The sequence below is a fragment of the Anas platyrhynchos genome, chromosome 1, assembly GCF_047663525.1.
Source record: "Anas platyrhynchos isolate ZD024472 breed Pekin duck chromosome 1, IASCAAS_PekinDuck_T2T, whole genome shotgun sequence".
Classification (NCBI taxonomy): domain Eukaryota; kingdom Metazoa; phylum Chordata; class Aves; order Anseriformes; family Anatidae; genus Anas; species Anas platyrhynchos.
The window spans coordinates 82,860,018-82,872,852 of record NC_092587.1 but is presented as its reverse complement, the minus strand read 5'-3'; the positions used below and the strand labels follow the sequence as shown (position 1 = coordinate 82,872,852).

Here is a 12,835-nt window from a genome sequence, read left to right as displayed (position 1 = left end):
ACACTGATCTGTTCTCTTTAGTGACCAGCAGTAGGACCCGAGGGAATGGTGTCCAGCTGCACCAGGGGAGGTTTAGGCTCGACATCAGGAAGAGGTTCTTCACAGACAGGATGGTCGCATACTGGAACAGGTTCCCTGGAACATAGTCATGGCAGCAAGCCTGTCAGAGTTTAAGAAGCACTTGGATTGTGCTCTTAGTCATACGGTCTGAATTTTGGGGTAGAGCTCTGTGGTGCCAGGTGTTGGACTCTGTGATTCTTGTGGGTCCCATCCAGCTCGGGATATTCTGTGATTCCGTGGTTCTATGAATTGCCCTTTCCTTGCTAAACTGGGATGTTGAGCACCCGCCGCTGATACAGGAAATGGCCCCCTTTTGGGATGTAGCATCCATGGCTAATCTTGGAATTGGTATGTTATTACAAGGACAGAGTGCCAGCCTGCAGGTCCCTGTAGCATCTTTGTACACAGCTACTTTGTAAGGACGAGAAAAAGAAAAGTTACATTTAGCAGTGATAACTTGATACCATGTTTTAACCAATTTTAGCCAGTGTTTTAGCCCCCTTAACCAGTTCCAAGTTTTTCTGATTAATGATTCCGCTCCTTTTGCCTGGTACCCTGACGTGGGCTTGTGTGGTCCGTATCCTGTTTGGATCTGTTTGGAAACAAGGTCTTGCTGTTCTCACAAGTAAGCCATACCACAAAAAGAGACTCGGTGCTTTGACTCCTGTTTGTACAAGATCCCAGCCTGAACCATTTTACGCACATCAAGTTCACACAGAGATTCATGGGAGATTTCAAAACCTGGATACTTTTTTACCTTTACCCCAGCTTGCACTGGAAAATAGGAAATACCCTTGGGCCAAAATTTAACTGGGGATAAATATTTCCAGTTTCTCAAAGGAAATTCCTGTTGTCCCTCTGGAGCAATACTAGTTTCTGTAAAGACAGGTATTTTCCAGTTAGATTAAAGTTGCACCCAGGTATTTTGTATAATCCTGTTAACAAGCCAATGCTTCTTCTGGGGCCATGTCTGTGCCAGCAGGCGCTAAGGCCTGTGACCTGGCAGAAGTCTTTTGTAAGGGGATGGTGATTTGGTAAAAATCAAATCTGCAAAGTTGGTGCCTGTAATAACATTGAGCATTCAAACTTGCATTAGACCAATAAGGCTCGAGAGCAGTTTCTGATTGTTGCAATAATACTTTTACATCAGGAAAGAAGTCGTCAGGTAAATCACGTACAGAAGACAAAGCCCTCTTTACAGTGGGATCCATAGACAAAGAGTCGTTCAAAGCACAAAGTGAACAAGGTATAGTTACAAGCAACAATAGCAAGAAATGCATTAGGGTTACCTTGGTTTCAAGCTCTGTAAAGAGAGGGGTCTAATCATAATCAGAACTGGACGAGGGGAGAAATGGTGCAAACAGGAGCAAAAAGCCATATAAAGCACTAATAATATTAACAGTAAATGTAAGGAGCACCTTAAAATCTTATGTGTATAATGGCTCCATGCCAGCAAGAAAGGTAAATGACCGTCTCCAGCCATCCATACCCTAAGACAGTTGGTTAGGGCTCAAACTAGAAGCCTCTTGCCTCTTCACCCACATGCAGGTGACCACTCCATACATTCAGGAAATGCAGCAAAGCCTCACTCAGCATTTCCCAGCACTCAGACAATCAAGACAGATTTTATATGCAGGAACATTTATGTTTTTCTTGAAACTCCAGGGCCAATTTCCTGCTTATTGACTTCCTCACAGATAACGAGTGATGCAACAGACTGAAAACGTGCTTCATATCTAACTTCAAGACTGTTCTTGGTACATAGAGCTTGAGATTGAAGAACCAGGACTGACTGGGGTCTAAATTCAATGGTATACAGATCAAGATAAGAGCATGTTACAAACCAGGATGTTGCAGAATGCCCCAAGCTTGAGCAGCAGTGTTGTGTAACTGGATGAAAGCTGAATGAGGAAAAACTGCTGTCCTAATACCACTTCCTGAACAAAGTGAACAACATTCACAGTTCTTGGGAATAAAGGGAGTGGCAGGTGTTGGAAGTTTTCCATTTTCTCGCAGTTCACCACGCCAGATGAGATCCTCATAGCCCCATTCATAGGGGGAAGGACAATTCAAGCCAATGGGTTCAATCTCTTTCATGTGTACAAGACATTGCTGATTCATTCAAACACTGATCGTCTTCTGCCACGTTCCTACCACATGTCTCATTCACATAGCAAGACAGAAGAGGTAGCTAACTGGGAGAGCCAGCTCACCACGCTGAGGCCACAAGTCACAGAGTACATCCAATAACAGCACAGCACCAGGGCTAAACCAAGCCAGTTTAGAAATTTCTCCACTCACCAGGATGCAGATCTCACTAATGCCCTTGGAAGGTATTCTGATTTGGTTCCCAAAGCAACGCAACCCCTCTGGAGAACTCTTGCTTCTGATTACTAAGAAATGCGCTGAGTACAAAGGCAAGTTAGGTTATAATCTCAGGTAGACAGTAGGAATGAAACTAAAGATTTTAATAATGTGTGGAAGTCATTCCACACTTCTGGGTTTGTTGGGTTTTGTCTTCAAAGCACAAGAACCTTTTTCTTCCCCAGAATGCAGAGTTGTGCAGAAGGGAAGGGAAGCCAACCTTAACTGTTCAGCTGACTCTGAAGTTTACACATGAATATTAGCCCATTGTCTTTCAACAGATGTATTAACGGCTGTCTCAAAATGCAGTGATACATCTAACACCAGGATGCAGTGCTCTCTCACACACACAGCTCATGAAGTCGCTTTGAAATGCTGACATCTCACAGACTTGTTCATCAGTGGCAACGGGCTATCTAAGGCAGCCTAAACCTCCTTCCATCAAACACTGTCTGTAATGAAACAACATTTGGAACGTTGCCTTGAAAAGAACAGCCATCCTCATTACAGCTCTGTCACGTTAAGAGGGGTAGCCAATTACCCATTATGGGTCCGGACAGATTCAGGGTACCAAACTATCGCAGTCACAGATTCACCAATAAAGAATTAACCGACGTGGGTCCGGTTGGATTCAGAGTACTGAACTATCACATTCACAGATTTACCAACAATATAACACATCCTTAACAGTCACATTCAATGAGAACTGTCACAGCTAGGAACAATGCAATTCAATGCAATTTATTACAGCAAGAGGGACACAGGTTCTTTGGATTGCCAGCAATGATTTACTGTCTGCAAAAGCAAGCTAACATGCATGAAATACACAGCCTGGCAATTCATGCGTTAAAAAGGTACAAAGACCCTACAGAGATTTCTGTGTTTCTGCAGAGACACCCACTATAACCAAGTGTTCAAATCTCACCCAAAGGTGTCCCAATTGTGGGAGGGGGGAAGAGACGCTCAGCCCGTCAACTGGTCCCAGAAGTCAGGATGGTATCTTCCCTAACATCCCCTCTCTCTTAATCCAATTTATATTATTTTCTCTCTAGTAGGTGGAGATTGAGTGACTCTAGTCATACACACCTTTCTTATGATTAGTGCTAAATTTTCTCACTTTTGTTTAAAGTTAGAGCACATGCTCAGTGCAGGGTGGTCGCACCTTGGAGGTGGGTAGCTTTGGGGATGGAGGTGTGTTTTGGTATTATAATGATATTATAATGAGCAAAGTTCACCAAAAGGACAGCATTTTGTCAAAAACAAGGCAGGCCATTGGCCCAGGGTAGCAAATATGCAGCTTATCAGTTCCGTTGTACACCTTTGAGTTCCCATCTTAACACGGAGCCTGGCCGCGATGTCTCCACTCCACTCCACCCTCCGTACAGTTCCTCTTAGAGGCAGCACACCAGCTTCCCCTAGTGCCACAACATCTAAGCTTCTCGTTAAAGTGCTTTTACTTGCAGAAACAAAGTTTCAACCAGAAAAGGGATGAAATCCAGGTATTTGTTGGGTCCAGTATTTGATACACGTGACATCAAGAGGCCCAGTAATGTTGTGACTACCTTGATGGCAAAGCTGAAAGAGCATTCAGTCACAGACTAAGCAAGATCCCAGAATGGAAAGGGGGCACTAGACACAGAGACCATTTTATCAGCACTCGTTTAGCATGGCCCACAGCTACACCAGTGCCACTTACATCCCATCACAAAACATCCCACCTCACAGACAGCACGTGTGCACCTGCAGCCCAGAAAGCCAACCATGTCCTAGGCCACAAAGATGATCAAGGGGCTGGAGCACCTCTCCTCTGAAGACAGACAGAAGGAATTGGGATTGTTCAGCCTGGAGAAGACAAGGCTCCAGGGAGATCTTAAAGAGTTCTCAATGTGCTCTGACGAGTGCCAAGTAAAGGGCAATAATCACTTTACTCTCTCTTCTGCCTCGACTCCTGCTGATGCAGCCCAGTGTGCTGTTAGCCGTCATTACTACCAGGGCACGCTGCTGGTGCATGCTTAGTGTACCGCCCACCGGGACCCCCAGATCTGGACCTTGATCATGGATTAGCAGAGTGGGTTGAACTTGGGCCTTTCACGGATTACTTCTCTCTCAGTTCTCCAGACTGTGTCAGGATGTCCATTTGTCATACGCTGTGGTGAGTCATTGCCATGATACCCCAACAAGCTACAGCTGCATGTGACTCTGAGCTGTTGGGAGCCACCGAGCCTAGTGCTGAGCTTTGTGGAGGAAATAGAAAATGTGCTGAGCTGGGGTATTCTGAGACCTGTGAAACCAAACCTGCACAGCATCTAGGGTTAGTTAGGGAGCACAGGACAGGATAGGGACAGTGGGATACTGACGTTGCCCTCCACCATGCTTCCTAACATTCCGAATCCACTCTTGTGTACAGAAAAGCACCAGAGTTTGGTCCAGCATCTGAGTGGTGGCAGTCGTGCTCACTTCCCCCAGGCTGGGATGCAGGCAGGATAGCAAATGTATTCATGTACAAAGAAGAAGTGTAATATACCTGAAAAGAGAAAATCTGTTCTCTGTTGTTACTGTTGTGCTAGGAGTGGAGTGAGGGCTTCCTAATGATGCAGAGAAATGAAGAAGGCCTTCTGGGTAGCACCAAGCTTGCAGCAGGGATTCCATGACTATTTCATATTGCCCTTGTGAACAAAGAATATAATCTCCTTTCCTACCCAGGAATCTTGCTGTATAGCCATGATGTTCTAGGCAGACAAGTGTGGGACAGAAAAGGTGCAAGCAACGCATGAGAGCTCGTGTTCCTATCAGGGGTACTGGGCGAGTTATTCTGACTTCCTGAGCACAGGTTTTACGCTCTGGAAACTGGAAACAATGACACAGAATGCTTGTTTATTTTATTTTATTTTATTTTATTTTATTTTATTTTATTTTATTTTATTTTATTTTATTTTATTTTATTTTGTTTATTTTATATTATTTTATTTTATGTTATTTTATTTTATTTATTTTATTTTATTTTTCGGGGGGGGGGGAATATTTACAGTTTGAAACGCTTCATATTGCAGTTATTAAATGATGGTAGAACTGGCCAGTGTTGTAAAGCCTCAATCTGGGGTGTGTTGCTTTCCAAGCTTGCTTTTTGGAGGCCTGTCCGTTAACTCTGAAGACAGCCCTCTTCTTTTTGAACAGATCACATACGTTTTAAATCTTCTCTTTTTAAAAGACCTAAGGTCTTGTGGATGTACATAGGAAACCGCTTTATATTTGTTGTTAAATACACAGGACAGAAAGGGATGCTGAGATGTTAACAGTGGGAATAACATCAACATAAATCTTCTAGAATCACAACACGGTGCTTTGGTAGAGGCTGTCTCCAGACTTGGTCTCTGTCTGTGATGACGGAATCACATCACTGTCTTGGCTGTGCTGCCTATCTAGGCTCCTGGCCTTGCTTTAACACACAAAAAAAGACCTTCAGGGTAATCAGGCACACTGATAGCGTGAGCCTTCAGTCCTAAATACTGGAGTATTGCATCAGTCTTAATAACTTGATGTTTCCTTAAGGTGAAGCCTCAGCTAGAAGAAAAAGAAGGGAAAACCTTTGATGTCTTCACTGCAGTGGAGTTTCAGGCTCAGGTGGTTGCTGGAACAAACTACTTTATCAGGGTAAAGGACACGGGGCAGTGGAATCCCTCCTAGGCTGCAAAAGGTTGACTCCTGTTCCAACAAAAAACAAGAAAATATCTTTTGTTTTGTTTTGTTTTCTAACAAAGCTGGAAAAAGACAACCTCTTTCTCTCATGCCATTCTCTTACTGCACAGTATCTGAATGAATCACATAGCTCTCCTTTCACCTTTTGCTAATGCAAACCCGAGGAGCTGCACTGGCTACAGTGCACCTCAACCAGAATACTGTGCCTGAGTCGTGTTTGTGGACTTCCCAGGTCTGGAAGTTGCAGGGGAGAGACACTAGCACTTGTGGATTTGCAGCAAGCAGCAAGAGAAAAACATGCATCTTTTTATGTACAGTTTTGCAACAGTGAATACATCTGTAGATTTAAGGTATACTATGTATTTTATTGGCAAATACCGGAAGGTGGACTTGAACAGAAAAGATTCAGAGAGCAAGGGAAAAGAGGAGTACTGCAGTCTTTGGAAAGAAACATTCCCTTGGTAATCATGTTTTTTCTCTTGCAGCAGTAGGATATAATATCCAGTAGAGGGTGTATGAGTTTGTTTGTTTGTTTTTTAATTTGATGTTTCTCTGGATGCTAAGGAAAAGTCCTAGAAAGGAATTCAGACTGTAAAAGCATTTATGCAGTAATAAGAGTAAGTAGTTCTCTCAAATTTAGATGGTATATTTCACCGGCATGTCTATGTTTTCTTTGCCACTTTTTCAATAATAGTTACTATCTTGTTCGTTTTTTTTTTCCGTGAGACTTTTTCACATTCCAGATGACTAAATCATAGAATCACTTCAGTTGAAAAAGACCTCTAAGATCATCTGGTCCAACCCTTAACCTAACACTGCCAATTCCATTGTTAAACCGTGCCACTAAGCACCACATCTGTGTTTACATGAATATTTGTTTTACTTAGAAATACTTTGTTTTAATTGGGTGAGGCAACAAGAAAGGCTTTGGGGACGAAGGATAGGGGTTGGAGGTCAGGTGTGTGTGTGTGTGTGTTGAAAATTTTGACATTTTACTTTGGGAGAGGTGGTGCTGCATTCTGAACTGAGAAGAAACAGCCCACCTGTGTATGACACCAGGGCAGATTCTTGCTTCCACACTGAAGAAACTACACATGCACATTCTTATGCCTCTTGGGGCAGGAATGCTGTGTGAGCATGCACGGTTTAGAGCATGTTCTAGCACGGTTTAGAGCATGTTCTGCTTCCTAACTATTAAGGGGAACTTCAGGGAGCTCAGACTACTTTTTTGCATATATTCTTTTGCTCGCATCAGCCCAAAGAGTCCTCCCACACTTCCAACTTAGAACATTGGTGGAATATGTCAGGGCTGTTATGCACTGCTTGTTTTGCTAAAATAAGGGGCTTCTGGAAATGGTATTTTTTGTTGCTGGTCAACTCTCCATCCCGAAGTATTTTATATGGTTCAAAAAAGCTAAACTTATTGCCAAATGGTATTGTGAGAGAGGTCAGCTAGCACAGATAATGCTAGACTTAACGCATGCCCAAACTCATTGGCTTGGATTGCACCGGGTGTAATTCAAGAGCACCTACCGAAGCAGCTGCTAACACAAAAATATGGTTGTCATGGTTTGGGGTTGCTTTCTTCTTTTGTTCCCTCAGAGCTTAACTGAAAATTGATCTAATTGCCAGTTCCTGCTGCTACAAAAAAAGGAATGAGCTGCATGCATCTCCAGTAAACCATGCTCAGTAATCATGATGGTAACGCTTTGATCTGGGGCCTGGGTGCTGGGACTGAGCTCTTCCTGCTGCAGCAGGAGGTCGCTCTTCGTGCTACTTGGAGTAGGTCGTGCCTTTCCTCACCCAACCCTAACCAGTCAAGCTGCCCTTACAGAGGGGCACACCGTTCGGCTCCTCAATTCCTCCCCTAGCAGCCAGTAGCTTGTGTTTAATGCACTAAGAGCAAAACCAAGAAACAGGTAGCCTGTTACACCTAAAAACACTGACAGTACTAGGAAAGAAGAGAGAAAAGGAGTGTACTCTGTCTTAGAGCTACAGCACCTTAGGTGGCAGGAACAGCTCTGACTAGTATTTCAGAGCCCTCTCAAGCTTTAGACAGGCGGCAGACTCAGACACAACAAGCAGGAGATGAACACAGCTTTCAAAACTTATTTTATTCTCATGCGTTTACTGACACAGGCAGAATCCCCGTGCAACTTGCAGAAGTCGGGAAACATTCCCCACCATCTCTCAGAAGTAGTCCAGCGGATCATCTCTGGTTTTGCCGGTTTGATACCTGACAAGGCTGGGACCTTGTTTCTCCTGAGGAAGGGCTTGGAACACCCTTAAGTGGGCGTAGCCAGTATAAGACTCAGAAATTTGGACCTGGAAACCAGAACAGCAGGAGAATGAGGATCATGTGTGAAACTAAAAGGTGCTCTTACATACTTGGAGGGATATCTTCTCTCAGAAGCTTAAGTTTAGGCATATCTTCACTTCTACTGCAGTGACTCTTAGCCCAAGTCTGGATGGTAACAGGTGGCAGGAAATACATGGAGAACTCAGTCTCTATGCATCACAGATTGTAATAAAACACGTAAAAAACATCAGAAAGATGTTAATGGAAAACAAGGACTTCTTGAGTGTAGAAGCACCAGAAAAAAAAAAAAAAAGAAAAAAAACAAAAGGAGAAAGTTTTTGATGGCATTCCATTTAGCTCTTTGAGATCCTTGTCCATCAGCTTCAAACTTCTCAGGACATTTAGAGCAGGAGACAAAAGCCTAAGTCCTAATGGCTCAGAGAAGGGATAAGATGCAGACACCATATCAGCTCCTAGACGGTACAAAAAGATCTATCCAAAACTTTCACATGGTCTTAAGAACAACCCCAGAGATGCCATGACAACTTGAAAGCCAAGATCCCTGGTCTTTCTTACTGGAAACAGGCTGCTGCCTGGACAGACAACATGACATGTCTTTGTGCTTGCAGGGATGTGCATGAGCGGATGAAATCATTTTAAAATAAACTTGCCTTCCCCTCCAGAAAGCCCTCGCAAAGATTTCCTACACAGTTGCACAGAATTTCCTGCATACAGAGCCAAATACAACAGGTGCTCAACTCTTAGTGTGTGAGGTCTACGGTATAAAGGGAAGGCTTAATGCCTTAGGCTCTTAAGAGGTCTTTACATGCCTTCTGGTGACTGCAGTGTTGCACTATGTTTGTTGTTGTCTGCATTACATCTCAGCTGTAAATTTGTTGTTAAAATATTAGTGATCTGGAAAATATCCAAGTATAAAAGAGCTCACTCCAGTTAACGCTAAACTGAAGAAGTGTTTCCTGTCACTTGCAAAACTGGGAAAGACAGCACCAGTCACCAGTGCTATAAATGAGTTTATTAAGTTTGATTACATATCAGTCTTAACTTCTGAGTAGCTTGGTCAGGCTCCTCAGTAGTAGGTAGGCTACTCAGTACTTGGTAGGCTTACCATGGACAGCAGGCAAGTGCTTTACACATGTGGTTGCCTAGGTCAGCAATAAGCACTAAGGGAAGAAATCTAACTGGGCGTGACTTCTGGCTCTACCGTAGCCTTACTATGAGTCGTTTCTCTTCATTACTCACTACCTCGACCACAAAATGAAGGCACATCTCACAGGAGCAGGGGAAGGATAAACATCAGTTGTTTAAGTAAGACTCAACCTGGCCATACAAGTAGGTGGCCTGTCAGTACTGTTCCCTTGTACCCACAGAATGTAGAAATAGCTGTTAACAGTTAGGTTAAGGAAGGACTCAGGAAAGGAGGTTTGGCACTATCTGTCCTTCCTGGGATCAGCTAAATACGGGCATCTGAGAGCAAATGCTCTTTATGTCTCTGCGAGAATCACTGTTCCCCAAACCCTATCTGCCAGTTCTCTTCCATAAACAAACAAACTCTGACTCTTGTCAAGAGAGCGCATCCTACCCAGCCTTATATCCACACATACGTGAGGTTATATTAGAGCAGTCACATGCAGGGTTCGTGCTATGTACAGAAAGCCAGCCTGCCTCTAAGCAATGTTTTCAAGCCTTCAGTTCTGCTTGCAGGATATGACTTGCAATTTCTTATATGTTACTTCTCAGGAAAGTGCCGAAATTCATGGGTAAGTTTTTCCAATAGAGGATGAATTGCACTACATTCGTCTGAAAAGTGGTTTGTTTGTTTGTTTGTTTGTTTGTTTGTTTGTTTGAACTAAAGAAAGAACAGGCAGGCTGTACCTCTGCACCAGAAGACACAGAATCAAAGGATCAGCACACGTGCTTGCATATAAAACCGATCAGAAGAATCTGGGATGCTCCCATTAAATTAAAAAATGGACTAACTCTCCATCAAATGCTCAGGCTGGCTTCAAATTAATCATCATAAACACTACTGGAGGACACAAGAGGGAATATGAAATCTGCTGCTTTGCCTTGAAAGGCAACAGGAGAGCACAGTTCCAGCTAGTTTAGATAATTTGAGCTGAGAAGGCTATCCACTGTCTTCAAGTGAGATGACCATTCACATCTCAAGAAGCACAGTGAATGTTGTTTAAGTTTTTATACTTCTATTCTAGAGCAATGACAGAGGAATTTTATAAGCAGCTAGAGATAGTGTTGATTCTTGTTGGTCACATCAGGTTTTCTACATTTGCTTCCCTTTCTTGCTATAAGCCACTATGCAAGTCACCTAAATGGTTGGACTACAAAGTAATCCCTCTTATAAAACATACAAACCTTAATGAAGTAGTTCGTTCCAGCAACCACCTGAGTCCTATATTCTATGGCTTGAAAGATATCAAATGTTCTGTCTTCCCTTCTTTCAAATTCTGCCTTCACCTGTAAAAAGAAAAAGAAAAAAAAAAACAACAACTGTTGGGAGGTTCATATTTAGGCTGTTCCTTCCCTTCTACTACTCCAATTTTCATATTTCTAAACACGTATCTGTAAGAAAATAAACCCAGAACCATCAAAATAATTCAATTTACAAGCACATCTCCAGCATTCTTTCCTATTTCAAGTGTTGCCTCCAGCATTCTTTAACATCACATTAGAGTTAGGCTTTCTAAACATTTTTTTCCTAAAAGCTGCATATCAGTACTTATCAGGTACAATCTTCTCCTTTCAAATATAGCAACCACAGTGCAAGAACAGCAGAGCTGGTCTTTTGATTGTATTCAAAGATTAAGTGGAGGTAGCCAGTAGTATGCCTGCCTATGGACAAGGATGAAACAGAGAAGTGATTTGGGTTTGTCTTACTTGCACAGTGCCCACGCAGAACACTGAGAAAAATACTTCCTGGCAAGGGCATTTGCTTCACTTTCAACACTCAGTATCACCACCTGGTCTCCCTGGTCTCCCAGCCTTGGCACAAGATTCACCCTTCACACAGACTCTATCTTTAGATAGGTTGCAACTCACCTGGTCAGCAATATGCTGGACTTCTGGAGTAGCAGGCTTAGTTTCAGATAAGCCCCCAGTCTCCATGGTGGCAGGTAACGTCTCCGAAATGATGGGTGGTTCTGAGGAGGGAAGTCCAGAGTGGTCTGAGAAGAATCACCAGGCACCTTGTATATATATACCTCTAGGTACCATGGAGTCCTATGACTATTAACAAATAAAACCAATCACTTCTCTAATCTTAATCAGAATATCTCCTGGCTGGCAACTTGAACGGCTTCAGGAAAAGTGTTTAATGCGCAGAGGTCTGATCAAGGGGTTTCCTGAGAATAAGCCTGTCATCGGTAGGATTACATTGTGATGAAACATAGTACATCCTGGTATTCCTAAGACTGTTCTTTGCATACATTGTAACATGCCACTTCTGAGTAGAAAAATGTTTGTGGCAAACAAAGCTGGAATCACAAGGTATGCCTTCCAGTTTAACCCTTAACAAATGAGGGGAGACCTCATCGCGGCCTACAGCTTCCTCAAGAGGGGGAGCAGAAGGGCAGACACTGATCTGTTCTCTTTAGTGACCAGCAGTAGGACCCGAGGGAATGGTGTCCAGCTGCACCAGGGGAGGTTTAGGCTTGACATTATGAAGAGTCTTGGTGCTTTGACTCCTGTTTGTACAAGATCCCAGCCTGAACCATCGTACGCACATCAAGTTCACACAGGGATTCATGGGAGATTTCAAAACCTGGATACTTTTTTACCTTTACCCCAGCTTGCACTGGAAAATAGGAAATACCCTTGGGCCAAAATTAAACTGGGGATAAATATTTCCAGTTTCTCAAAGGAAATTCCTGTTGTGCCTCCGGAGCAATACTAGTTTCTGTAAAGACAGGTATTTTCCAGTTAGATTAAAGTTGCACCCAGGTATTTTGTATAATCCTGTTAACAAGCCAATGCTTCTTCTGGGGCCATGTCTGTGCCAGCAGGCGCTAAGTCCTGTGACCTGGCAGAAGCTTTTTGTAAGGGGATGGTGGTTTGGTAAAAATCAAATCTGCAAAGCTGGTGGCTGTAATAACATTGAGCATTCAAACTTGCATTAGACCAATAAGGCTCGAGAGCAGTTTCTGATTGTTGCAATAATACTTTTACATCAGGAAAGAAGTCGTCAGGTAAATCACGTACAGAAGTCAAAGCCCTCTTTACAGTGGGATCCATAGACAAAGAGTCGTTCAAAGCACAAAGTGAACAAGGTATAGTTACAAGCAACAACAGCAAGAAATGCATTAGGGTTACCTTGGTTTCAAGCTCTGTAAAGAGAGGGGTCTAATCATAATCAGAACTGGACGAGGGGAGAAATGGTGCAAG

General features: G+C 43.1%; 1 protein-coding gene across 2 annotated transcripts in view; it reads right to left on the bottom strand.

Annotated features, from left to right (window-relative positions):
* Nucleotides 1-8,215: 8,215 nt before the first annotated feature.
* Nucleotides 8,216-12,835, bottom strand: part of LOC113842418 (cystatin-A-like) — a 35,791-nt gene continuing 31,171 nt past the window's right edge. The window contains exons 1-3 of one of the 2 annotated variants that reach the window (XM_027449722.3): nt 11,495-11,650; nt 10,811-10,912; nt 8,216-8,445 (exon numbers count right to left, since the gene is read on the bottom strand). In XM_027449722.3, coding sequence (XP_027305523.3) covers nt 8,311-8,445; nt 10,811-10,912; nt 11,495-11,560 — 303 coding nt within the window. In that variant the 5' untranslated portion in view covers nt 11,561-11,650 and the 3' untranslated portion in view covers nt 8,216-8,310. Of the gene's footprint in view, nt 8,446-10,810; nt 10,913-11,494; nt 11,651-12,835 lie in introns of those variants that run through there. The other variant, XM_072043606.1, reaches the window with a different exon arrangement.